The sequence below is a fragment of the Dermochelys coriacea genome, chromosome 20 (assembly GCF_009764565.3).
Source record: "Dermochelys coriacea isolate rDerCor1 chromosome 20, rDerCor1.pri.v4, whole genome shotgun sequence".
In the NCBI taxonomy this organism is placed as follows: Eukaryota; Metazoa; Chordata; order Testudines; family Dermochelyidae; genus Dermochelys; species Dermochelys coriacea.
The window spans coordinates 13794870-13821699 of NC_050087.2; the positions used below are offsets into that span (position 1 = coordinate 13794870).

A 26830-nucleotide genomic window follows, 5' to 3' on the forward strand; every position below is an offset into this window, starting at 1 on the left:
TCCCCCCTCCCTGAGGATCTCAAAGCAGAACTCCCATAGCATACAATCAACCCCAGTTTACAGGTAGGAAAACTGAGGCAGAGAGAAGGGAAGGAATCTTGCTGAAGGTCCCATGGCAGAACAGTGGCAAAAAAGGAACAGAACCCAGGAGTCCTGGTTCTCCACACCTTCGCTAAGCGATACACCACCCCTCCCTGCCTCGTGCTGGGAATAGAACCCAGGAGTCCTGTCTCCAAGCCCCCCGCCCCTTTCCTGCTCTAACTCACTAGATCATCCTCCTTGTGGCCACAATAGGGCACCCCACAAAGCAGGGATGCTAAACAGGGATCCTTTATCCAGGCTACTGGACACAGTATTGCCACTGCCAAGCCAGTAATACATGGTGTCACCACTAGGGGTCTCCCCTAAATTCTGGCCTGGAGTGGCATGGAAGGCATAGGTGACATAAACCCACTACTGTCCACACACAAACGCCTCTGACCCCAATTGGGAGGGGCCAGCCGGCCTAGCTGGGGGCAGGGTAGGGATTAGGCTCTGCTTTTACTCGGGCTAGAACCCACCCACTTGGCAGAGGCTAAACCCTCGTGTGCTGACAGTCCCCCAAGGCCTTCCCACAATTCCCCTGCAGGGCAGACAAGTTCTCCCGCGATGGCCAGAGAAAGAATCTGAGCGTCTCAGCACAAAGAGCCCTGGGATTTTCCCCTGGAACATGTGCTGAGTCAATGAGGACACAGTTACTCAGGCAGGGCTTTGCAGACCCCCCTATAGGCTCCCAGGAGCTGGCTTAGCCCTGAGAAACTTGCCATTGACCAGCGCAAAACCGAAGCTAGCCAGGTCCAGAAGGAGTCCAAGGGGTTGGGACAGCCACCGTTTCGGTCAACACCAAGGATTGAACCGGGGACCTGTGGAGCTAAAGGCCGGAGTCTTTACAGCTTTTCATCACAGCCAGGCGCTGCGGCTGGGGCAGGAACAGACTCACAGTGTCTATGGGTCAGGGACACACAACACACACTAGGTTACACTTGCCCTTCCTCCCCCAAGGGACCATGGGCCAGGGTGGTTAAAAGCTCCAACAGATGCTAAGAAAGCCAAATGCCTCCTGTTGCCTGGCCATCCCCGGGCATGTAACTGTACCCTCATGCCAAGAGATAAGGTCAAAGACGTGACTTGAAATCCCTTCCTGCCCCCTCTCCTTCATACGCTGGCTCTGCATGGGACTCATGGCAGCTGGTCAACAACACACAGCAATGCTGCATGGGGACTGCTCACCCAGCACCAGAATGCAGCTGCTTAACATTGTAGTGCAGAAGAGTGAAGGATCCAACACACTGGGAGGTGGACTTCAGAGGAGGTGGCGTACCCTTAACCACGCTGGCATTTGGTCAGGGTTATTGTGGGACTTGCTCCAACGCCCAGTGAGGTAACGGGGCATCTTGACATAGCTTTGGATAAGCCAGGAATGCTCAGGAGGCCTGACTGACTGTGTGAGTTCAGCCAAGTCATTTTCCAGCCCTGTAAACTGGGGCTGAGGATTGGGCTAGGGGGCAGAGTTCATTCACAAAAGTGCTTACAAGTTCCTTGGCTAGAGGCTGGCGAACATCATGAAGGATGAACTGGCCACTGTGGCCACCTGGACTAGTCAATCCGAGGGCTGGCAATCCCAGCACTAGGCTTCCCGCCCCCTCCACCACTCCTGCATTTCTGACGAGAAGCCAGACTTTCTCAACTCTGGGATATTGCCAGGATCTTTCCCTCCTTGGCAAACGCTGCCCGGATCCCCCCATCCAGAGAGCGCCAGGCTACAGCCGGATCCTGCACGGAGCTCCTGGAGTTTCCAATCCCGATGCCAGCACGCCGCCCCACCCCCACCGCCCACTATGGGAACAGATGAAGAACAGAACTTTTGCCACAGTACTGGAAAGCTGATGGAGCAGCAGCCCAAAATCGATTTCCCTGTGGCCAGATTTAATGCCACACTCAATAAACACAGCTCTGGAGCTGATCTATGAGCGCGAGGGGAGAAGCCAAAGCTAAAAGCAAGAGAGAGCCCCGCCCTCTTGGATCAATCCCTCACTCAGCTGTACCTCGGCTGCAGATCACGCTGGGAGACAGTGTCAGGCTGGCTAAGGAGGGGAAGCTGCTTTCTGCTGCTCTGAGACAAGGGAAGCAGCAGCAACGGCTCTGGCAGGGGAAGGGGGGACTGGAATAGCGTAAGGGGAAATTCATCCACCACCAGCCAGAGATCAGTTAGCCAGCAGGGTCATCACCCACAAAGGAAAGGCTGGAGGCTCCCTCCCTGTGGATGCTTAATACTGGAACAATCCTGTACTGCCCCTCAGTACGGATACCCCTGTACTGCCCCTGCTCCAACCACTAGACTCTGCTCTCCCTGAGCTGGAACAGAACCCAGGAGCTCTGATTCCTTCAGCCTCACTCTAACCATTAGACAACACTCGTCGCCCAGAGCCAGGGACAGAACGCAGGAGCCCTGCCTCCCAGCCTCTAACCACTACGGCCAATACAGAAGCAGGTGGGTGAATTTCTCTAGCCTTAGAATCCAGGCCAGCGCTCCCCTCGCAGAGTTGGGAATGGAACCCAGGAGTCCTGGCTCTCAGGCTACGGCTTGAGGGAACTCTCTCAATGTCCCTACACAGCTGTTGCAAGGACCCAATGTCATCTACACCCTAATTCTGTGGCACCTCTGTACCCCCGAAGCCCAGCCACCAGCTCATGTGCAAAACCTCTGCTATTGGCTGATGCGCTGCCTGGCGCATGGGGGACAGAACCAGGGACCTGGAGAGATAAAAGCAGGGGCTGCTCCAGCTTCAGCTAAAGAGTCCTGGCTCCCTGGCTAGGCTGGTAAGATTCAGATCCTCAGCACATCAGACACAGGCGGGGAACCCCTCACGCATGCTCAGCAGTCAGTTACACGGGCCCTGCAGAAGAGAGTGAAGCCAGATACGAGGGCCTTCCCCCTCTCCCCCTGCCCCAAGACCGGCTCCACTGATCCTGGCTAGTGCCCCCTCCCGGTGACACGCAGCAAGGCAGCCACCATTTGTATTCACCCAGCATCCGGCCTCCCAGCCCATCACAAAGCTAGCGACAGACAAGCTGTATGGAGGGATGCTGAGCTGCAGCCACCTCTGGGGTGGAACATGCCGGCTGGTGACCCCGGAATGGCAGGAGCAGGGGTTAAGGAGGCAGAATGGAGACAGGCGAGCTGGGGCTGGGGCTGACCCTGGGCGTAGCCTGGGTCACGGCACCATTGGCATCGCACCAGCCCCCAGCACCGGAGTCCATGCTGAGAGGGGAGAGCACCACCCTGCAGCGCAGCGCCCCCTAGCACCAAGTCGGGGCATTGGGCTCAGCACTGACGGAGGGGAGAGAGCAGCCCCCACGCTGCTCCCTGCAGCACAGCGCCCCCTGGTGCCACACTGGAGCACCGGCGTGAGCGCCGCCTACCGAGCTCCCAGCCTGCAGCACAGCGCCCCCTAGTGCAGCACTGCTTGCGAGGTGCAGCGACCCCCTGCAACTCAGCACCCCCGAGCTGCAATCTGGGGCATAAGCGTCAGCCCCCAACCTCTGCGGCACGCTGCGGTTCCTAGGAGAGCTCCCAGGCATGACGGTCGGGAAACCCAACTTCCTCCTCAGCCCCCCACAGAGCATCCAGCTTCCCGCTGGCTTAAATATTCACCACCAAGGCAACAGACCCGCGTGCTTTGCCACCTGCGGGCGAGGAAAGAGGCCATCGCAGGCAGCAAGGGGTTAACGCCAAGAAGCAGAGTCTCAGTTACCCAAAGTCAGAGAGGAGCCAGCTCTGTTTCAGATGGTTAAAACCCCTCCTCTCAGCTAGAGTCCTGTGAGCTTCCCCCACCACCACCACAGCGCTGCCCAGCTGCAGCGGGGAAACAGAGCACAGACCAGGAGGGTCAGTTCGTCGGGGGAGTGAGGGGGCTGCACATCTTTGCTACGTGGATCCTAGGTGGGAATCAGGCTCCAGGTGGGCAGAGCAATTTATTCTAACTCCAGGGCACTTTGAGATGCAAACTGGTTTCATGCAGGGGCCGCTGGCCTGGGTCCTAGAGGGAATTGCCCCGATTTCTAGTGCCAGTCCAGTAGCAGCCTCAGATGAGGAGGGAGCAGGGTCTGGCACCAGGGGCCCCTTGCCCCAGCCACCGGGAGGGTCCCTCCAGGGCAGACAGCGCAGGGATGGCAGACCTGTTGGGGTTCTCAGCTGGGAGGGCCAGGGCTGCTGATATAGTGTGAAATTAACTAAGGGCAACAATACCGAAGCCTGGATGTCTGAGACAAAGAGGCGGGCGGCAACCTGCAGAGGGAGATTTGGTTGCGACTGGGTGTAACTAACACTCAGAGGGTCCATCCCCTTTAACAGGCAGCAGCTAGCAAAGAAGGCAACACCCCCATAGGGCCCCTCCTACTCCCTCCTGACAGTTTCCAGACCCAGCATGGGTTTGCTAACTGCTAATGCTCCACCCAGGAGCTTCTGCAGCGGTGCCCCCAACACGTAACAGAGGAAACCCCCGATGCCCTGCCCGGTATCAGTGCCTTGCTCTGTTGGGTCAGAGAAGTGGGCAGAATCAGTGCCAACCAGTGGATCAGACCCTGGCCTGGGAATCAGGAGACCTGGGTTCTAGTCCTGGCTCTGCCACTGACTTGCCATGAGACCCTGGAGATGTAGCTTTGTGCCTCAGGTTCCCCAGGTACACTGGGGATGATAGCCCTGCCTCACAGGCAAGCTGTAAGGATAAATGCATTGACTGAGGTGCTTAGATGCTACAGTGATGGGCCCTCAGAAGTACCTTAGATTAAGAGAATAAACCCAGGAGTCCTGGCTCCCAGCCCCCTGCTCTAACCACTAGACCCCCTCCCAGAGCCAGGAAGAGAACCCAGGAGTCCCGACTCCTGGTGCTACCAAACTATGGCGTATAGTCCTTACTCACTAGGCTATCAAGAAGTCCAAGCTTGCCCCCCACACCATGCCCGCTGGATCTGGAGGCAGCGCAGACAGCAGAGGGTTAAAGGTGCTAGAGAAGCCGCTGGCACCAGGTGCTTTACAATCTGCTATTTTAATCCTGGCTGCCCTGCCAAGGCACTATTGTTACAACCTTGTTTGAACTTCCAGCGCGTGCCTGGGATTGGCGGGCGGGTCAGAGATAGCTCATGCCCCACATCCCCCCTCCACTGAGCTAGCCCAGAGCCCCCAGTAGAGAGAGCAGAGCCACTTAGGGTCGCGTGGGGACTTCCAGATCCCCCACGGGAATCCCACCCACCCAAAACTACAGCCCGGGCCACAGAGTGGGGATGTGACCTCGACTCAAGCGGCTGTGCAGTTAATTCAAGAGTAGGAGCTGATCAACACCCAGGTAACACTTGACAGGTTGCAAATAGGGAGTGGGGGGAGTTTTCGTCTTTGATGAGTCACAGCTGGGGAGGGGAGGAATAAAAGGGGGGAATAAAGGAAAGAAAGAGGGAGCATGAAAGAGAAAGAGGAAGTGAAAGTGGATGAGAAGGAAAGAGTGAGACAGGATGTCAGAGAAGAAGTGTAAGTGACACATGAGAGGGCACAAATCTGTCCCAGCAGCACGGGGAAGTAGCCATGACTATCCCACGGAGGGGAGCCAGTGGGTCCTCGTGCCACTCAGGGCAAAGGGATCCGAGCGCCCAGCCTCCCACCCACACCAAAGATCTGCAGCGATCAAGGACCAGGTGTTTGGCCTGCAGCTTCCCAGGTGCTGTGGGGGGGAACGGGAAGTGCCACACCCCAGGGACTGGCCTTTGGAATGGAGGGAGAGTGGGAATAAAGAGGGGAAGACAGACAGACAGGGAGTAATGAGGAAGAGAAGAATCCACAGACCCCACTCCCTTCCCAGAGCTGGGGACAGAACCCAGGAGTCCTGACACCCAGGCCCTGCTCTAACCATAACCCAGTAGGGAAGACTGGGAGTCAGGACTCCTGGGTTCCATAGCCAGCTCCGCCCACAATTCTGCAAGAAAGACCTTAGGCAAGTCACTTCCCCTCTGTGCTCGTCAGTTTCCCCCATCACAAAATGAAGATAATCTCTCCCTTCGGAGGGGTTGTGTGTGTGTGGAGATTAGCTACCATTGGCAGAACAGCCAGAGCCGATGGAGCAGCGCACGCCACACAAACTGGTTTGGACGCCCGGCGCAGACACTCAGCGAGGAGAGAAGTCACACTCGGATTGGCGGGTTCAGCCCTCCCGACGTAAGAGCTGCCATCTCCAGAGCCCACATCCCACCCCACACCTCCATGGTGCCACCATCAGCTCCTCAGCATAGCAAGAGGCTCGCGTGGCTGGCGCAACACGGCCGATGGCTCAGGAATGGCAGAAAGACGAGTCCCTTGATGTCAAGCTGCTGCCAGCAGTGACTGGGAACCGAGAGCTCCTAAGGCCTCATCCACTGAGTGAGCTTCCCCCTCACCTCGACCCTGCCCCGCAGGGAACCTTTCTGGGGGGGAGCTGGGCAGATCAGACTCAATCCTTGATTTCCCCACAGAAGCCACCACAAACTTCAATGGTGCCTGCCTCACAGGGACCCCCCCCGCATGCCCACCAGATCCACATGCTGCATCTCTTCCCCAGCACTGAATCATGGCAGCCCGACCCTGGGATCTGGGGCTGCACACGGTCCTACCAACAGGGCTCCCATCCCAACTCACTCTGCTCTTTCCAGGCGGCAGTGTGCTCAGACACATGGGCTGTCTCGCTGCCGGCTGGGGCCCCCGCCTCGCTGCGCGGCCCCCAGTAGAAGATCCGCCCAGCCAGGCTCTCCAGCTTCTGAAGCGGTGACATCTTAGCGCCTTTGTGCCTGCTGGGGTTGGGGCAGGTCATTTCTGCTCCATGGCTCATGTTTCCCTTCATTTATTTATCTCCCTCTCTCCCCAGCTCTCACAACCAGAGTCGACGCGAAGCTCGGACCCGATCCAGGAATCGTCCAGCCTTGGCCATTTCCCAGCAGCGGAGAAGACAGCAGGATCAGGGAGTAGAGGAATGGCCCCAAGCCTCAGCAAAACTCCTCCACTCCTGACAGAGATAGGGGGTTTGAGCTGATTGCACGACTTCTAACCGCTCTTGACTTCTAACCGGGAGAGAGAATTTCCATGCAACAGCTCCCCTGCCCTGCAGCAGCCCCAGAGTGTGGCTGTCAATTCAGAGACCTGCACACGACTCTTCAGGGCCAGCCAGTCACATTGATGCACACTCTTCCCTGCCTTTTGCTCGAGGCGGGGAAGACTCAGGGACTTGGAAATGGTCTCTTCTCTCCCACCTCTGTCCCGAGAGTTGGCTTCCCTGGTGGAGGGAACGGAGCTGGAGTGGGGGAGTCTGGTCACTTACACAGCCAGCCAAGTCAGTTTCACTTCCTGGAGGGTGAGGGGAGGACAGATTCTGCTTCAGAACTGATGGGACGGGTCTGCCAGAACAAAAGACAGTGGAAGGGGAAACACCAACACAGCAGGGCTTAAAACAGCGCCCTGGGTCTCCGCTCCTCTCAAATCCTTGGGCCGAAAGCAGCGAGAGAGGCTCTCTCTGGCTTCACGGCCGATCCTGCATGCATTGGGGGGCAGACCCCTGGAAAAAACACCATCCTACAAGTACAGTGTCCCCCAGGCCAAGCCACTGGGGCTGCAAAGGAAATTGGGGGGGGCTGGAGGGGGGCTTGTGGATCATGTGAGGCCTGAGTCAGAGGGGTGCAGGTCCTTAAATCCACTGCTGGGGGCCCAGCTTGCAGAGACGAACAGCAGGGGATGGCAGTACATCGAAGGTGGCTCTCCAAGCGGCATTCAAAAAGACTCACATTCGGAAACCCTCGGCCCCCCACAGCAGCACCCCAGGGAGGAGATCTCGAAGCACCACAGGGTTTGATTCTCGTGCCGCGCAGCCCCAGGTGGTACCGACCGCTGGCAGGGGAGGGACCCGGCAGTAGTCACCTGGAGATTTCTTTACTTCGCCTTTCCCAAACAAGCGTTGCTGCGCTCCTTGCCCTTGGGAGCAGGAAGCCACTGTCAGCGGAAGCCAAAGAGAGCCTGGTAGTGCTCCGGGGGAGAAGCAAGAGGGTGGGATGGGGAAGGAGGAGGCCCTTCCTTGCGAGTCTCAATTTCCAAGCAGCTGGGGTCTGCAGAGATGGGGACTCTGCAGGTGGGAGGCAGAGGGGAATCTGGAAAGTAAGCTGCTCATCATGGATGCAACGGACAAGGGGGCTACTGTGTCAGCCCCCCTAAGGTGCGGAGGAGGTAATGGACCAGCCGGCCAAACAAGTGCACCCACAGGAAGAGCTGGATCCAGAACTGGAAGTCGAAATCCGAGCCTTCCTCAATCCCACGAAGGTCACTGCGTCTGAGCTCCATGCCGCCGTCCCCGGTGATGCAGACCTCGGCTCCCGGCCGCCGGGATTCTGATTCAGGCTGCCCTCCTTATCTATGCCACCCAAGGCTCCCCCATGGCTGCACAGCTTCCAACCAGACCTCCAGGACCCTATGGGGGGTGGAAGCAGGATCTCCGGGGGAGAAATGTCTGGACAGTAGCAGCGTGGGAAGCAGCTGGCTTCGCTCCTGTCGCTTCCCAGGCTCAGGGCTCAGCCTGCCCCGGTGAGGAGTGCGCTAGGTATTGTTTCAGAAAGCGCCCCATGGGAGAAGCCTCAAAGGGGGAGGGAGAGACAGGGCTGGGCACACCGCCAGCACAAAGCCCTTAAAGGCATCGGCTCCCTGCTCCACATCTGCTCTCGGCTGCTCCATCAGCCGCTGCAGCTAGCCACTGGGAGACTGGCGTTCCCCGGGGATCTAGGCACACGGGCCCATGCAGCAGGACAGGAGGATCATCATGGCCAACTTCCTCATCTCAGGAAGGGAGGGAAGAGCGGGAGGATCTTCAGCATCTCTAGGACAGCAGTTCAAATGCAGTTCAATGTGAAATTAATTTGGCAGGTCTCAGTCCAATTCCCAAAGGGAGAGACCTCCCCGTCACAGAATCATCCTAACTCCCAGCCTCCCTGTTCCAAACACACACACCAGCCCCCACTCACTGCATAAGAGGAAGGGCCATGTTCGCTGCACCTATCCCTTCTGGTGAGAGATGCTGGTGAGGGACAGATTATCTTCTGGGCTCCCATTCAAGCCCCTTTCAGGCCTTACAGGCACAGGTTTGGGGGTTGGCTGGGGTCTCCCCACACAGTTTCCAGATGGGAGGGAGATGGTTTGGTAATGGGGAGGCCCCTCCCTCTGGGAATTGAACTAACACCTGTCAAACACCTTTCACATTGCAATGGGTTTGAGCGGGCCTACTAGCAGTCAGGATTCCCAGCTTGGAGAGCTGAGAGTCTGATCTTCCTGACTCATCTGGTCTTTGTCAATACAGCCAGCTCAGGCAGCTGAGGCCAGTGCTCTTCCCACGTGCAACACGATCGGCTTATTTGAGCTGCACCTGGGTGAACAGAAGCCTTGACGTTGACCAACCAACAAGAGCAGATCAGCTGAACAGCCGGGCGGGAAGGTCCCTGCCAGCTGCTGCACGCTCAGCACCCTGGGAGTGGGTCTTGAGAGAGCCCCTCCCATCTGGGACTTGTGCTGGAGCTCCCCCCATCACTATAAAGCCTAAAAGGGGGTTGATTGGAAGCCACTCTCCATGGAAGGGACTGGAGTAGGCCATCAGTGCCCGTCCTCCAGAGCTGGAGCCTAAACCCCTTTCCATGGAACCCGGGGTGCTCAAGCTGTTCAGGTCAGAACAATTCCATTGCCAGTCCTGTCCGAAGGCACCAGCAGAGGGAATTAACTAGTTGATAGGGGTGGGGTAACAGATACGTAGCTGAGTCCGCATGCCCGAGGGGCTCCCCCCCCCAACGTGCCAATCTGACAGGCTGGCGAGAGTGGCGCCCAAAGGGTTAGCCTTGTGCAGGTGCAGCTTTGGCAGGACCAGGGGAATTCTCTGCCATCTCAGGTGGCGGGTCCCGCAGGCTCAGCACAAAAGGTTTAAAATATTCCAGCGTGCTCATTAAAAATCATCTACCTGCAGCCAGCAACGAGCAGCAGCAGGAGGGACAAACGGACACAGCAGATGGCATTTTGCCCTCCTCAGCAAGCGGAGCACCATGGTCTGGCCACAGATGGTGACCCCAGGGCAGTCAGCCTCATGGGGCAGCACCAGTGAGAGCCCCACTTGGTACACCCGATCTAACTAGGGGCTTGTCTGCTCTGGCAGCCTGAAGCTTATTAGTCATTCATTTCAGCAGTGGCATCCCTGCTCCACCCCAGAAATGGGCGCATCAGGGAAGCATTGAATGTTCATTGCCTGAAAAGCCCTGTGCACCCAAGGAGGCACCACTGGCAGTACAGGCCATTTAACCCAGATAGGTTCATTTTGGCCTAGCAGGCAAGTCACCCCGCTTCAGAAGCCACCACAGAGATTCATGATCTTTAAACAACTGAAGCCCACCCAAGCAGTTGCAGGTGTAGAACATATACATCTTGCCCCCCTTAACCCTGCTTCTGGTCCCCCAACAGCAGCCAGCTGGGTCTGTGAACACGCAGGGAAAAGGGAAGATGTAACACATCAAGGGGGGGCAGGGGAGGCAAGAGACAGCATGAAATATAGATCTAGGCTCTGCACAGAATCCTCCACTCCCTAAGTTACAGCAAGCTTTCTGTCACAGTTTACCAGGGGCTGTGGTGGATTCTCCAGCACAGGCAATTTTCAAAACAAATGTGGATGCTTTTCTAAGAGATCTGCTCTAAGTCAAACGGGCAAGTCCTATGGCCTGTGCCATGCTGGAGGTCAGACTAGCCCAGTGGTTTTCAACCTTTTTTATTTGCGAACCCCTAAACAATTTCAAATGGAGGTGCAGACCCCTTGGAAATCTTAGACATGGTCTGCAGACCCCCAGGAGTCTGCCAACTACAGGTTGAAGACCACCAGACGACATGTACACGGTGGTCTCGGCTGGCTTTGGGATTTCTGACCGACGGCCTTGTGGTAAAGGCAGGGACTGGGATTCGGGAGATTTGGGTTCCATTCCCAGTTTGGACACCGACTTCACGCAACCTTGGCTGAGTCATTTCATCTCAGCTCCCTGTCTGTAAAATGGGGCTAAAATCCCTCCATTGTCTGTCTGCTCTCTTTAGATTCAAAGCTCTTTCGGGTAGAGAGTATTTCGAGGTGTCCGAGGGCCACGGATCGGGTCATCACGTGCTACTGTAATACAAATAATACAAATCCATCCAATTCTTAACCAGGTGAAGACAAACCAAAAGGAACGCAGGAAGCCAGCTGGGATGCTCACATCACAAACATGCCAATGCAGGAGAGAACTGCACTCATTTTCAGCACCCAAACCATGTATATTTACAAAAAAAGAGTTCCTCAAAAACCAAATGCAGAGAGCAATTTTGCTGCAGGATTTCAAAAGAAAATTCAGTACAAAAAAAACCATTTGCTTGAGAATTTAGAGAGACGTTACTGGTTTAAAAAAATATTACAGCAAAAACTATGTTTCCTTCTTGTGTTACTAGCACCTGGGTTTATTAAACTTAAAGCTTGTTTTTAATATAAATCCCTCCACACTTATTGCCTTTGCAGGTAGTTCAGTATAGACAAATGGGGGGAAAAACACCCACTACAGCTGGTCAATTTCACTCAGGTTCTAGTCAGTTTCACTTCTGGTACTGTACTTAACTCACTCCACATTACTAAACTGAACTGTGATCAGCAGATGGATACACCTCCTGAACTGCTGGTGCTGATTCCTTGTTTGCAGCCACTAAACTGCATTAACCCATTAAAGATTTAATCTGAATTTGAAATAACGTCTGCAGCACGGGTCACCCCAAATCAAAGAGGATACTGCAGAATCAGAAGGTTCAGAGAAGGGCAACGAGAATGATGTAGGGCCTGGACAAACTCTCCTATGAGGAGAGATTGAAAGGATTGTTTACCTTTAGAAAGGAGACCAATATGAGGGGTCATAATAAGTATCTATAAAATAATAATTGGGATGAAAAAGGGAGATCAGGAGCTTCTGGTCTTCCTGTCTCATCCCACAAGAGCCAAGGGACACTCAAATAGAATTAAAAGGTAGGGAACTCAAAACCAATAAGAAGAAACACTTTTCAATTAGCCTGTGGAACTCACCACCACATGAAGTTGAGACCAAAACCAGCCTGGACATTCACATGGATAAAGACTATCCAGGGCTATAATTTAAATTACAACAATAATTCTGGAATGGATATTAAACCTTGTGCTTCAGAGTTTAAGATGAACTACTAGACATCAGGATGAGACCTATGGTGGTGGAAAGTTCCTCCCCTCCGCTACTGTGGGTTCTTTACCCTTCCTCTGCAGCCTCTACTGCTGATGCTACATGGACCTCAGGGCTGACCCAGCCTGGCAATTGCTACGTTCAGGTTATTTTTCCATGTTGGCTGTCGCTGCTCTGGGACATTAGCGGATCATGAAGGAGGAGCTGCTTGATGGAATGGCACAATGGGAACAGAGGGCCCCATGGAAATCTCCTCACCCCCACACTATAAAAAGTCTGAGGTAACACTGAGCTCTTAATTAGCACTTTTCATCCGCAGATCTCAAAGTGCTTTATAAAGGAGGCTCAGTATCACAGGCCCCATTTTACAGATGGGGAAACTGAGGCACAGGGGGACGGGACTTGCTAACGGTCATAGCTGGGAATAGAACCCAAGTCTCCCAAGTCCCCGTGCTCTATACACAAGGCCGCACTGTCTGGTTTTCAGGGGAATTTGGAATTTCTTAATTTCTAGGAACTTTGGGGTGTGTAACAACCTTGTTTTTACAACCCCTAATTCAAGGTCTAAATCAACCCCAGCCTTGTCTCCATAGGGAAATGCCCCCTCCTTCACCCCTCCCAAAAAATTCTAACCAGTTTTAAAACCAGCTGGAGCCAGAGCATCAACCAGGCTCCGACCCCTCCAACCATCGGATTAAGGCAGGCCTGGGCAGCCTGGGCCGTGCCATGACTCCAGCCACTTTTCAAAACCGGTGTGAAATTTTGGGGGGGAAATTTTCCCAGTTCTTCAAATAATTCATGGGTGCACTGAGTTTAAGGCCAGAAGGGATGGCTGATGATCCATCATCATCATTCTAGACTGGCCTCCTGCATAACCCAGGCCAGGACGTTCCACCCAGTCACGCCTGCATCCAGCCCAACAAACTGTAGTGGAATAAGAGCAGATCTTTTAGAAAGAAACATCTCACCTGGATTTAAAGACTCCAAGCGATGGAGGATTCACTGCATCCCTTGGAAAGCTGTTTCCACAGTCAATTCCACTTCTTGTTAAAAATTTGCTCTTTATTATTCCCAGTTTGTATTTGTCAAGCATCAACTTCCAACTGATGAATTGTCTTGCCTTCATCTTCCAGATGAAAGAGCCCCTGCTATCGGAAATCTTCTCCTAGTGCATTTATAGATAGTGATCAAGCCACCTTCTCTTTGTTAGACTGAACAGATTGAGCCTCTTAGCTCTTTCACTCAGACCTAGTAGATCTTTTCTGAGTACACTCTACCCCCCATCTGATTTAAAGCACAGACACCAGAATGGGACGCAGTTCGATGGTGAAAGGCTAGAAACAGATTGTGCAACTGGCCAGGTGAATTTCCCTGTCCCATGCTCAGTCAGATGCAAGAGAACATTAACCAAACAGCATCAACTGTGAACATCGGTAACATTTTTAGACAGTAGGACACATTTATTTCAGTTTTATGTTGACAGTGTCCCTTGAATTTCCTCAGCCCGCCTGTCTCAAGAGACGGAGGAGCCAGAATCCTCTTACACTGGGGCTGGAAAAATGATCTTAAGTAATAGCATAAACTGCTTGTGAAAAGGGTATCACATCTAGCATGTGGCCCCCATAGAGGATGACAGCTTACTAGTACTGCCAGCTAACAGAAATCCCCCTTTCAGGTGACGTGGTAGAGGACCTCACTTGAACACTGAGGATCCTGGGTTCAAACCTCACCAGGACAGGGTTTGCTATAACATCACCCCTGCTGAGAACTAAACGACCGTCCCAGAAATCAGAACTCTCACACTGGATTAGTTATGGGGGACATATTCTCCCACAGGTCATGCTGGAGTAACCCCCAAGGTACCAGGGTGATGGGGGTACCCCCGGCAGAGTTACACAGGTGCCACAAAAGAATTTGAACCCACAGTTTTGATATTTACTAACGGAGACCAGATCATGAAGCAAACCCCTCAGGGCAGCAACATAACTGAGAGCTGCACTCATCTCCTCTAGATGATTCAGTCTCTTGTCCCTTTTCCCCTTCTGTCCACCCCCCCCCAAAATCAGTCTGTTCCTTGGTCCTGCCCCTGACTCCACACATCTCATACACTTCCCCTTGCAGCCTGCTCAGCCCTGAGGAAGAAGCAGCTGGGGGTGGTTGAGTCCAGGGAGGATGGGACCTGGATTGTGACTCAAGAGACCAAAGTTCAATGCCCAGCTCTGCCTGCAACTCCTTGTGTGACCTTGGGAGAGTCACTTCCCCCACCCTGCTCCGTGCTTCAGCATCCAGATCTGTGAAATAGGGATAATACTCTCTTGCCTCACTGCGAAGATCGAGTCTGTTAATGACCATGAGGGGCTCAGATCCTACATCAATGGGAGCCATACAAACCCCTAGATCGGTCCACACACGCCTTCCCACCCCCAATACTGATCACCGGCCTTTCACAATCCCATGGGAAGGGACTGCCCTCAAGATCCCCGTTCAGATCACTTGAGGAAAAAAGAGACCATTCCTGCCCCACCCCAGCCATGTCCCCGACACATCCCAAGCCACAAAATTCATTTGAAGACTCACCACCCTCCATCAAGAAATTCAAAATCAAGGCCCCACCCCTTTCTGGGAGGCTCCTCCCACAGCCCTAGGCTGGAGATGAAAGCATGTTCCCATGGCAACCACCAATTCCAATTTTTTTAATTCAAACCCACGAATTTTCCTTCTTTTAATTTAGTGGATTTAGTGCTGGGATTGGGGCCTGATGCCCAGCCATGGAGAACGAGGCGTCTGGGTCCCCCCTAAAACAGGGGCAGGAAGGCATCCCACCCACCCCCCGCACACAGATGGGGGCTCGGTCCCCAGGGCCCATCCAATCCTTGGTCTCTCTGCCAGCCAGGGGCCCAGTCAGTGCCCATGGGGTGGTGACACTGGACATCCATGCCACTCGCACTGACCCGAGACCCAAACCCTTTCCAGGGGCCGGTGAATGGGGCATCACAGGGGACCTCGGGCCAGCCCTGACCTGCCACCACAGAGGACGAGTGACCCCTATTGGGGGCCAGCAGAAGTGACCCAAATCCTCTGGGGCAGAACAGGGCCCGGGGCAGGGGAATAACCAGCACCCCTAGAGGGGAAAGGCCCTGTGTCCATTCCCCATCCCGCCCACCCCCCGCCAGGACCTTCACTCCCACCCCGGCTCACCTCCAGCCTCCATCTTGCTGGCCCAGCATGTGGCCTCCTCTGCGCTCGGCCTACGGCTCCTCGGCAGGGCCAATCCCCCCGGGCCCTGGGCCTGCCGCTGCAGGGGGCGAGAGAGGCACTTGCTCTCAGCCAGGGCCCCCGGCGCCCTGCCAAGCGGGGGGCAGACTGACCCCGCCAGGGAGCCGTAGCTGGGGCACGAGGGTGGGAGCACCCAGGATCTGAGCCCTCTGGGATTCCATAGATGGGGGGCAGGCCAGGGGAGCCAATGGGGGGTGGGCGCTAGGGCTTGGCCCCATGGGGGCTGGAAGGCCGAGGCCAGGGGATCTGCCCCTGCACAGGCCTGGGAGGGCGACAGATTTAAAGCAGAGGAAAATCAGAGCAATACGAAGGGGCAAGCAGACACCCCTTGGAAGCCACATAAACCTCACGGGCTGCAGTTCGGGGCAGGGGCAGCACGTGGCATAAAAAAAATCCTTCCCCGTCCCCTCCAGACGGTGTGTTTGTGTTTGTCCTACCGATGGAGAGGCCATTGCTGTCAGAGAGATGGCAGCAGCAATCTCACGGGATGCAGGTTTGCCAGAGGGCAATCGCTGCTCTCTGCCTCAGGAAGGTCGGTGCCAGGCTGGCATTCTTCCCCTGCCTCTCAACCAAATCCCTCCAAGAAACGAGTGTTTCCCCCAAGCCGGCCGAGTTCTCTCTCTAGCATCCACTTACCCCTCAAGTTTTATTTAACCAGATCTTTTGTGTCATAGAGGGAGGCTGGTGCAATGGTTAGTGCACTAGCCTGGGACTTGGGAGATCCTGGCTCAATTCCCTACTCTACTTCAGACTAACCTTGGGCAAGTCACTTAGTCTGTGCCTCAATTTCCCCATGCTACAGAGGGGGATGATAGCACTTCCTTGCCTCACCGGGAGGGTTAGAGGGAAAATATATTACGAGTTGTGAGGAGCTCGGATACTATAATAACTGGAGCCAGAAAAGGCCTTTAGACAGAAGGATAATGCATTTCCTTATTCTCCATACATGTTTTATCCCCATCTCGTTTAACAGCATTAAAGAAAAAGCAGCTCAGCAGCTCTTAATCATTTTAAGATCATTAATTTTATCTCCCTATCCATCAACGAGACAATGCACCTCTGCTACTTACCTATTTTACTCCTGAGATTTGCAAAAGCCCCGTTTTCCCTTAACTTCTTTTGTGATTTTCTGCCCTAGCTGCCTCTCCAGAGATCTCCTCAACTTTTCCTTGTCACTCAAGAGTCAGAGTTGAACCCTGGCATGATTCCATTCTGCCTCCCTGAAATACCCACCACAGTTCAACTGGGATTCCCTCATCTTCACTTCCTGTCCTAAATTCCTAGGCCCACTCCCTCCCATCCTCTGTTATACTCTGTCATCCTCTGTTTGGATGATTTAACTGGGACTTGGTCCTGCTTTGAGCAGGGGGTTGGACTAGATGACCTTCTGGGGTCCCTTCCAACCCTGATATTCTATGATTCTATGATTCTATGATACTGCAACTGCTACAGGGGAACCCAGGTCAGCAGCTCACAGCAAGGAAGCAAGAGGGTGCAGGGGGAAGATGCAATCCAGGGAAAGGGGAGGGGTCGCCAGTTTGATCCCTCCTGGGACTCACTCAGGCATGTCCCGAGAGGTGAGAGGCCCTGGTGGCTCAGTTTGCCCAAAGCCAGCAACCGCCTCAAGGCTCACACAGACTCTGATTCATCCCAGCAAAGCCAGAGTAGGGTGGGCAGCCGTTTACATACTAATCCCGCACCACACCGAGGGGGCAGATTGTCCAATTGCCACCCCAGGCAGAGCGACTCCCAGGTCAGCCGCACCCTCAGGCAGCCAAAGGGGAGGAGACAAGCACCCACCGCCCTCGCACTGTTGTTCAATGCAAGCATCTTTGAGCTATGCCCAGTTTGCCCAGCTGAAAGCAACTGCTCCAAGATGGGGACAGCTTAGATACATGCTCAGGGCTGATCTTCACTGCACCGTTAACTCAAGTGCAGCCCTTAACTCGAGTCGCCTCCAGTCCACCCACAAGTCAGCTGGCCCGAGAGACGCTACGGGCTACAGCGTGAGTTAGCCCAACTTGTCAGCTGCTAAGACAACTGCTCTTTAGTGTAGACAAAGACCAACCTCCCTCGAGTGCCACTAGTCCGCCAACGGCTTCCCACGATTCCCCCGTCCCCTCCAGGTGGCCAGAGAGGATGGACGAGCTCCCCCACAGGTCACTGGGAAAATCCATCCAGCGGCTCAGTTTACTGCAGCGCTCAGAGCCACGGGAGGTGCTTCGAGGAGTCCTAGCCACACACACGGGCTCGACCAAATCAACGCTGTCGCAGAGACAGCCCCTCAACGGATCTGAGCCAGATCACCCACCCCATCCCACCAGCACACAGCCAAGCAGCAAGCCCTCCGGGTTCTCCACTACATACAGACACCCCATCAAGAGCTGCAGATGGTCCCCCATTTAACCCAGAACAGGGACAATGCAGGCAGCGAAGACCTCCCCCCACCCAGTCTCCTCCAACATGCATCAAACATTGCAAGGATTGCAGACCACCTCCCCTCAAGGGCCCCAAGGCCTCCCCATACGTCCCCCACATGTGCCCAGAATGCACTTCTCTAGGAAAGAAGCTTCCCCCACACACCCTATTCAATCCTTAACGAAAGGCTAGAAATCAGAGTCACTTTGTGCCAGATCTGCCCCTAGGTCTGAGCTCCTAAGATCTCCAGCTGATGTTTACAGTGTTGCTTATGGCCTATAAAGCCCTCCATGGCCTGGACCCAGCCTTCCTGTGTGGTCCTCCCCGACGCCATACTCCACAGCTGCCGGCAGTAGCGCACCCAAGCTATGAGGAAGGGGGTGGCTGGCAGGGAGTTCTCTTCTATGTCACCAAGACCTTGGAACGTGCTCCCCACCCCAGTGATCGTCAGGGAAGGTGAGAGTCACCCCCCCACACACATAAGAGGGTCTGGGGAGTGGGATGGCCACCTCTGAGGTACAAGAAATGGGACACCCGGTATGACCTGAGCCCATAAAACTGGCCAGCTGGCTCTGCATACTGGACCGATTTCCCAGGACAGCTACTTCAAAAAAGGGGGCAACCTGGACCAGCAGCAACCCCAGCAGGGAGAGGGCTAAGGGTTTGCTTCCTAGATGAAAGGGCAGAAGGGAGCCCCGGCAGCGGCTGCCGGGCTCAGTTCTGGCTGGACAGATCATGTAGCGCGGCCGGGTTGGAAGCTGTAGTGTTGATGGTGTCGTACGGCCTAGAACCTTGGACAGGTGTCTTTTTAAAATCAAAATATGGAAGGGCGGCACCGTGTCCCAAGCACATTTAATAATGAACTTGCAAGAGGAAAGGCCCGTCTCCCCGGGGGATCTCTCGGTGGGAGCCAGCCGATGGCAGGAACATACGCACACTGGCAGATCAGCTCTCTGGGCATCGCTCTATGGGTGATCGGGGGGTGAAAGTTCCACTGTGCCAACCCCAGAGGAGGCTGCCTCAGGCGAGCCCAACGCTGAGGCTCCAGCAGATTTCCCCATTTGCGAGTTTCTGATCCCAAGGCGCCCCCTGCAGGCTAAGGCCTGCAACCAGCACAGCAAGGCTCTCAGCGGGGTAAACTGCTCTGGGCAGAAAGACATGGCCACATGGCAGATGCCTCCCGGATTCACACTATGATGTGGCTGCCGAGAGCTTGTTTGCCACGGGAAGGACCCTGCCAGCCCTGTGGAGATGCAAAGGAGAAGAGCCTGGCGTGATGCAGGGGGCTCCACAGGGAGCACGGCAGTGTCAGGAAAGGCAGTAGCCATTTCTCAGCTGTGGTGAGCAGTGCTGAACTCAAAGGGGGAAATTCAGGACTCCTGGGTTCTATCCCCAGCTCTGGATCTAGTGGGACAGAGCAGGGGGGACAAGGAGTCCCGACTCCTGAATTCTCTTCCAAATCTAGGCAAGTCACTTCACCTTCGTCTCAGTTTCTCCACGTGTAAGCAGAGCCGATCCTGCCTCATCTTGGGAAGACCCTGTGTCCTTTCCAACCAAAGATCCCAATCTAAGCACTAAACCACATCGGTTAATATCTTCCCTTAAAGCCATCATCATCCCGGCAGCCTGACCCCGCACATCCAACAAAACAGGGCCCACCGGTCAGAAACCAGCCTGGGAACTGACCTCCAAGCCCAGTGCAAAGAAACCCACACCTGGCAGTGCCACAGCCCGTCTGCCCCGGCACAGGGCACCCCACAATCACCGCCTCACCACTGCCCGCCCCCTCCACCGGGAGCTGGTTAGAGCCAGGCTTCTGCTGCAGACCTGGCTGCCAGGCGAAACTGAGCAGCGGCGGCAGGAAACAGACATTTTCAGCAGATGCTGCTCAGTTCTCTTGGGACGCTGGCTACCCCTGGTGGGGGAGACGGACAAATCACCCCCCTCCCCAACCTGGCATCTCGATGGACACTGGAACCCCCTAATCCCAGCAGGGCAGAGGCTAAACTCAGAGAGAGCCACTAAGGGGTGACTGCACCTGCCTCTGAGCCAGCTGGGAGATAGGCGACTGGCATGTGCACAGTGGTATACTGGGCAATCCAGAGTGGCACTGCCCACAGCCTGACTCTGCAAACCCTTATGCCACATGCGGAGCTTTACTCATTGGAGGAGATTTATGCCCCTGTGCCCTTGCAGGATCAGAGCCCCAGTTCCTCCCAGAAAATGGATATAAAACAACATAAAAAGCTCAGATGGTGCTTTCACCGAATCAGTGGGCCGGAGGCGCAGCTAGCGTGAATCAGCATGGCTGTATTGACTTGAAAACTGCCTTACACCAGCCGAGGATCTGGCCCCATTGACTCCAATGGACCGAGGGTGATTTGCACCAGCCAGGGAGCCGGCTCTTTATCTCCAATGCTTAACTTTGTTTTTAGTCCCACCAGGCCCAAGACAGCAGCCGACTGTGGCCCCACAGCTGTGGCACGGGCCATTGCCCACGGGTGCTGAGGGGAGCATCCAGCTCGTGCCAAGGTCACCGTTCGCCACACAGTAATCCCAGCGTGCTCTGTCTTAGGGGGGAATCTCCGACCCATCGAGGCTTCGTCCTAGCCCTTCTGCTTCTCAACTTCACCTTTTCTTTTTTGTCTGTCACAAGGAGGAAGCGAGGAACACCTGTGCTCACAGGGTAGGTTAGCAAGGCAGGCCAGGGGTCAGCTCAGCCAGGGGAGAGATTAATCGACCTTCATTACATGGAGAGTCTTTAAACCACAGGGACTGGGTCAGACTCAGGGTCCATCTAGCCCAGGATCTTCTGACAGCTGCCAGCACCAGCTGCTTTGAAGAAGGTGCAAGACCCCTGTTGAGATGAGATCACTTGTCAGAAGGGAGATGCCTCCTTGCCTCTGTCAGAGGGCGGCTCATTCTCCAAAGAGGGAAGGTCAATAGCCTTTCCAGCCACCTTGGTTAGTTTTCTTACCCCTCACTGTTATCACTCTGTCCACCTAAATGTCTTGTTGGGTTCTGAATCCTGGTCTCTCTCAGAAAGACAAGATGGTATGACAGTCATGTGGCAGTGAGTTCCACAGGTTAAAAGCACAACAGGACATCCCCTTTGCTCAGTTTTCAATTTGCTGCCATTCTGGCAAATGTTTGTGCCTCACCAGGTAGGTTGAGACAGGAAGGGTGGTCCAGTGGTTAGAGCGCTTAACCTGGCTGACCTGGGTTTAAATCTCAGCTCCCGCCAGACTCCCTGAGGGCGTGTCTACACTGCAGTAAAAGACGTGTGGCTCAGCCGCAGCTGGTCGAAGTCAGCTGGCTCAGGGGCTAAAAATTGCACTGTAGACATTTGGGCTGGAGCCGGGCTCTGAATCCCAGCGAGGAGGTAGAGGTTCAGGGAGGGAGGGAGGGAGGGAGGGAATTTTTTGATGAAAATCTTTTCCCCTCAGAAAGTGAAAATTGGCCCAAGCCGGAGCTGTTTGCAGGATGGGGAGGGTGGACAAATATCCCCATTTGTTAATCATTGGGAAACCGTTTCCAAGTTGCCCAAACGCCCTGCTCCGACATTTCTGAACGGCTCCACGTTACTTCAAAACCATGTCATTTCACCAGCTGAGGGAATTTATACTGAAAAGGTAACAAAAAACATTAAAAGGTCAAAATGAAGGCTAAGCATTCCAGCTGACCTGCTACCAGGCTGGCTTTCGGATGGACAGCGCGCAAAGAGTTTGACTTTGAACTCCAATTTTGGGACAGGACATTTTGTAATATCTCCAAAATCCTCCTAGGATGGTGCCAATAAAGCAGGGAGAACAGCACTACCCCTTCCACACAGATGCTGTGCAGGTAACTGTACTCACATGTGAGGTGCACAGATACTACAGTAATTAGGGCCATATCAACACCCTACGCAGAAGCACCCCATATACTTTCTCTGTCCCATTCATAGAACATCACCCGTGGGATTAGTCACAGGCATTTTGATGGTGCTGCTTCTGCCAGAGGCCAAGACGCTGCTGAACCAAGGGTAGGTCTCTCTCTCTCACACACACTTCCTGCAGGCTCTGAACGTAAAGGTGATCACGGTAGCTCCACAATGCACAGAACCGCCGCTAGGCTTCAGTGCTGCCAAGGCAGGAAAAGCCAGCAGAGCTCCGAACGCCAGTTAAAGGGATGGGAGGGTGGGTCTCAATCAAGCTCCCCTGATCTGAGCCTCTGCCACGCCATCAGGGTTATTTTGTGGCTAAGGTGGAGGAACAGGAGTCACGAGGACTCTGGGTTCTCTCTCCAGTTCTGAGAGGGAGGTCTGGTGGTTGGAGCAGGAAGGGCTGGGAACCAGGATGCCTGGGTTCTTTCCCCAGCTCTGAGAAGGGGGTGAGGTCTAGAGGGGAGAGGCTGGAATCAGGACCTCTGGGTTGTATCCATGCCTCAATTCCCCATCAGGAAAAGGTGAATGATACTTCCTTTTTCTCAACCTTTTGCCCATCTTGGTCTATTCAGGCTGCAAGCTCCTGGCGCAGGGACGGCCTCTCACTGCACCTGTGCATTACCTGGGACTGATCTCAGCATGGTGCTACCACAGTTCAAAAGTCACTGCTGGGCACAGAGTAGGGTCTAGTGGGTTAGAGCAGGGCATGAGGCGGAAGGTCAGAACTCCTGGGTTCTGTTCCCAGCCACAGGAGGGCAGTGGGGTCCAAGGGTTAGAGAAGGGCAGAACTGGGAGCCAACTGGGACTGGCCTTTGCCACCAACTTGCTCTTTGACCTCAGGCAAATCACTGCACCTGGGAACCGCAGTCTTCCCCAACCTCCTTCCCCGTTTGTGAACTGCCACTGACCCCCCCACTCCTACACACACTGGGGCCTAATACGGACAGATGCTGCCGGCACGGTGACGGCTCCGGGTCTGATCGCAACAGATGCCCTCTTCTCCTCACAAGGGCTTGGCAAGATGCAACCATTCCATGGCCCCTCCAGCCTTCCGACCACCCCGACCCCTGGAAAATGGAGGAGCCCAGTGAGCCTCGGGGAAGGTAGGTCCTGAAATCACCAGCCCCCAAACAAGGGTCCCAGCCAAAGGAGACCCACCTTCCTGGCACAGCAGAGCGCAAGTGGCTCGTGTGGGACTGATGACAGCAAGACACGGCAGGTGGGCACCAGATTCCATCCCAGCTGCAGGATTACTCTCTATTGGCCAGTAACTGGGGCTCCACTCCAGCGCCCAAAGTCTTGGCTACACCCAACGGCAGAGTATGTCTGTTTGTACAGGACTCTAGTGTTACAGATACTGCCTAGTGGGTAAAGCACTGCGCTGGGGCTCAAGACATCTGGGGTCTATTCCCGGCTCTGCCACTGGCCTGCTGGGTAACTGTGGGCAAGTCGCTTCCTCTGCCCGTGCCTCAGTTTCCCCATCTGACCTCCTTTGTAAAGCGCATTGAGATCTATGAAAGGACAGAGCTGTTGAAGTGCCAGGGATTATTATATGGTTGTGCAAAGCTCCTAGCATAAGGGGGCCCTGGTCAAGGCTGCGACGTGCTACTGCCCTACAGATATAGTCACCAGGAAGGGCGGCGGCGGGGGAGGGGTGTGTGTGCATGGGACAGTGGTCTACTGCGTATTTGCCTCCTCAAAGACATCACCTATTGGACTCATTTGAAGGTTGGATAAGGGGCTAGATGGCCCCAATGGTCTGATTCGACATGGCAGGATGGGGGGGGAGAAGAGATTGGTCTGACCCAGTGAGGCAGGAACGCCAGTTAGATGGATTTGGTACTGCAGAGGGGGGGCGGACACCAGGCTAGATGGGCCCTTTGGTTGGATCTGGCATAGCAGGAAGTGTGCCTATATGGGGGAAGGAGGGGAGACCGGGACTGGTTCCATCTGGGATGGGAGCAGGGTTTGAGGAAATATCGGGCTGCATGAGCCATTGGTTTAGTGTGGCAGGGAAGCCAGTGTTAGATAGGCCCATTGCTCAGATCCAGGGAGGCCACACTAGCCAACAGTCTCCTGGAAGAGCACACAACCAGACAGATCAATGGCATGGCAAACCCTGTGTGCGTGAAAGGAGATTCCCCTGTGGCACAAACCTAGCAGGGAGGCTCTCAGACAGAGCTAACTGCCTAATAAAAGTCCCTGTGAGGCTCGATTTCAATAGATCATTTTCATCCTTAGGAAAAATCACAGCACCGACGTTCATTTTTACAGAACCTTTTACTCTTTCCTGAGCTCCCTCCTGGCAACAGCTTGGGCTGCCTCGGCTCTGGCTACGCAGCCCCACAGACTGGGGTGCTGGGATTCAGCTGCCGGCAAAGCGATGATGCTACCAGCCTCAGCACCAGCACTCTGCCCTGCTGCTAGACAAGCTATCCCCGGGATCTGTCCGATTGGCTCATCTCCTTATCCAGCCGAGGGTTCAGAAGAGTCTCTCTGAGCAACGCAACTTTGAGCTCCACCCTGCATCTTCCACAGGGGCGCATTTGTCTGTCTGTCCTGAGCTCTGGACCCTTCCTTTGTTTTTAAAAGAGCCAGCTCTCTATTGTCAGCGCCTGAGTGCAGCCTGTCACACCTGCCTAAGAGCGATCACAATAAAAGCAAGTTAGTTTCAATGCACATTTGGTACTTGAGGCTCTCAGTGAAGTGACCAGCAACTGGACATCATGAGAAAACAAGATCTAACTCCTTTGTGCCCCTCTGGAGTCATCAACTCCCAGCCTTTTCCCTGCCAGGACCCTGCTCCCACCTCACATGAGAGCGGCAGGGAGATGATGACCCAGAGGCTTGGGGTCACTCCCCCCATCCACTTTAGACAAAATATTTTGAGACTTAGACCAGTTAGGTATATTCTGAGGGCTGAAGCATATTCTCCAGCAGACAATAAAAGCATGAAGCCAGCCAGCAGTCTATGGCCAATTCCTCCTCCCACCCTGAGCCCCATGCTGCTTCACAGAGTGGAACAGGAACAGAGATCTAGCAAGCGGAGCAGTGAGAGCACCCATAGAGATGTCAGACGCCACTGGATGATCCCATTTTATACTGCCAGCTGCACCTCTCCCTTTACAGCACCAGCCTCCGATCGGCAAACATTCATTTACTAGCAAATTTTGGGGAGCGGAGACCCACGACCCCCAGGGCTGGTGCTCCCTGAACCGGCCGGACAGGATGCAGGCAGTGGGACTTCTATCCAGGCAATGCAAAGGGATCAGGTAACTGTTCTCAGCTCATGGCTGGAGGGGGAGGTGGGTGAGGGGGGAAGAGAATGGGACACAGCAGTTACGAGGGGATGTGTAGGAGTGGGAAGGTGAAGGACAACGGAGGACCCCAACAAAACCACCCCTGCAAATGCGTCCAACACCTGGTTGGAGAGATCAGGGTGCAATGCTCCAGGGCAGCAGTCAACCTTTTTTCATTTGCAGACCCCTAAACATGACTGAATGGCCGTGCTGGCCCCTTTGGAAATTTTAGACAGTCTGCGGAGCCCCAGGGGTCCGCAGACCACAGGTTGAGAACCACTGCCCTAGGGTCCCCACAGCCCCCACCTGGCCTCCCCTGGGACCTAGAACCAGAAAGAGACACCTGAGGCGTGAATGGAGAGGGGTGTCCCAGACACACGATGAGGTGCGGTCGGTAGGTGGGGCGCAGGCGGCAGCAGCAAAGAGCAGCAGCGTGGGGCACAGAGGGGGACCGGGCAGGGGGCACAGGGACGGCAGAGGCTCTAGGCTACGGGCTGGGGGGGGGGGGGGGAGATGCAGCCAGGGCGGCACAGAGCTGCTGGGTGTCCCAGGCAGGTGAAGGGGGCGGGGGGTGCCTGACCTCGGCACGCTCACCCGGCCGGGGCTCACCGGGCCCAGCCCTCCCTTCTCCAGCCCCGCTCCCCCAGGCCCGGGCAGCTCCCCGCAGCCCCCACGACCCCGGGCCTGGTCGCTCCTAACGCAGGGCGGGTCCCGCCTTCACCGCGCCCCCCGCCTCACCCCCGATCCCTCTGCACGCCCCGGCCGGCCGGCCCCCCACTCCCCGCGGGGCCCCAATCCCTCCACCCGCCCCAGGGCCCTGCGCTCCCCGACCGGCCCCCCACCAGCCCCGGGGCCCCGCGCTCCCCCATCCCCTCGGGGCCCCGCTCCCTCCGCCGGGCCCCCCACCAGCCCCGGGGCCCCCCGCCGGGCCCCGCACCGCCCCAGGGCCCCGCGCTCCCCTCACTCGGCCCCCCGGGGCCGCGATCTCCCCGCACTCACCGCTCTCCAGCTCGCCGCCCTTCTTGGCCGTGGCCGCGTTGCCCATCGCGGCGCTGGGGCCCGGGCGGGGCCGGCTGCGGCTCCCGCTGCTCCCTCCGGCGCCCGCTGCCCGCAGGAGGCTCGGCTGGGCCCGGCCAGGCCCCGATCCCCCCCCCCCCGCCGCCAGGCGGAGCCGCCGAGACCGGTGTCGCCTCCCCTCCCCCCGCGGCGGCGGCGGCGGCGGCTCCTCCTCCTCGGGCTCCGGACCCCGCCCCAGCCCGGCGCACCATTGGCCGCCGCCGCCGCCAGCCGCCCGCCCGAGCCCGGCGCCGATTGGCCGAGCGGGGCACCCCGCCGCACCATTGGCCGACTGCCGTGACGCGCGACGCTCCCTCGACGTAGCCCCGACCCTGACTGGGCCCGTCCACCTCGGTCGGCCGCTTTCATTGGCCGACGGCCATGTTTAGCCCCGCTCCCGGACGCTGATTGGCCTCAGAGGGCTGAGGTCGCAGCGTTCTATATTTAGAACGTCGGGCCAGACAGCGTTCGAAAGAATGTTGAACGTGAGAGGCGGGGCCGTGGGAGGAAAGGGGCGGGGCCTGGGAGCTAAAGGCGGGGGAGACAAGAAGGGGGGCAGGGTGAGAGG

General features: G+C 55.8%; 1 protein-coding gene across 1 annotated transcript in view; it reads right to left on the minus strand.

The window, feature by feature from the left end:
- Positions 1-26587, minus strand: part of LOC119846030 (cAMP-dependent protein kinase catalytic subunit alpha-like) — a 39272-nt gene extending 12685 nt beyond the window's left edge. Inside the window, exon 1 of the mRNA XM_038379146.2 lies at positions 26206-26587. Within this exon, the coding sequence (XP_038235074.1) occupies positions 26206-26251 (46 nt within the window). The 5' untranslated portion in view covers positions 26252-26587. The remainder of the gene's footprint in view (positions 1-26205) is intronic.
- Between the last annotated feature and the right edge of the window lie 243 nt (positions 26588-26830).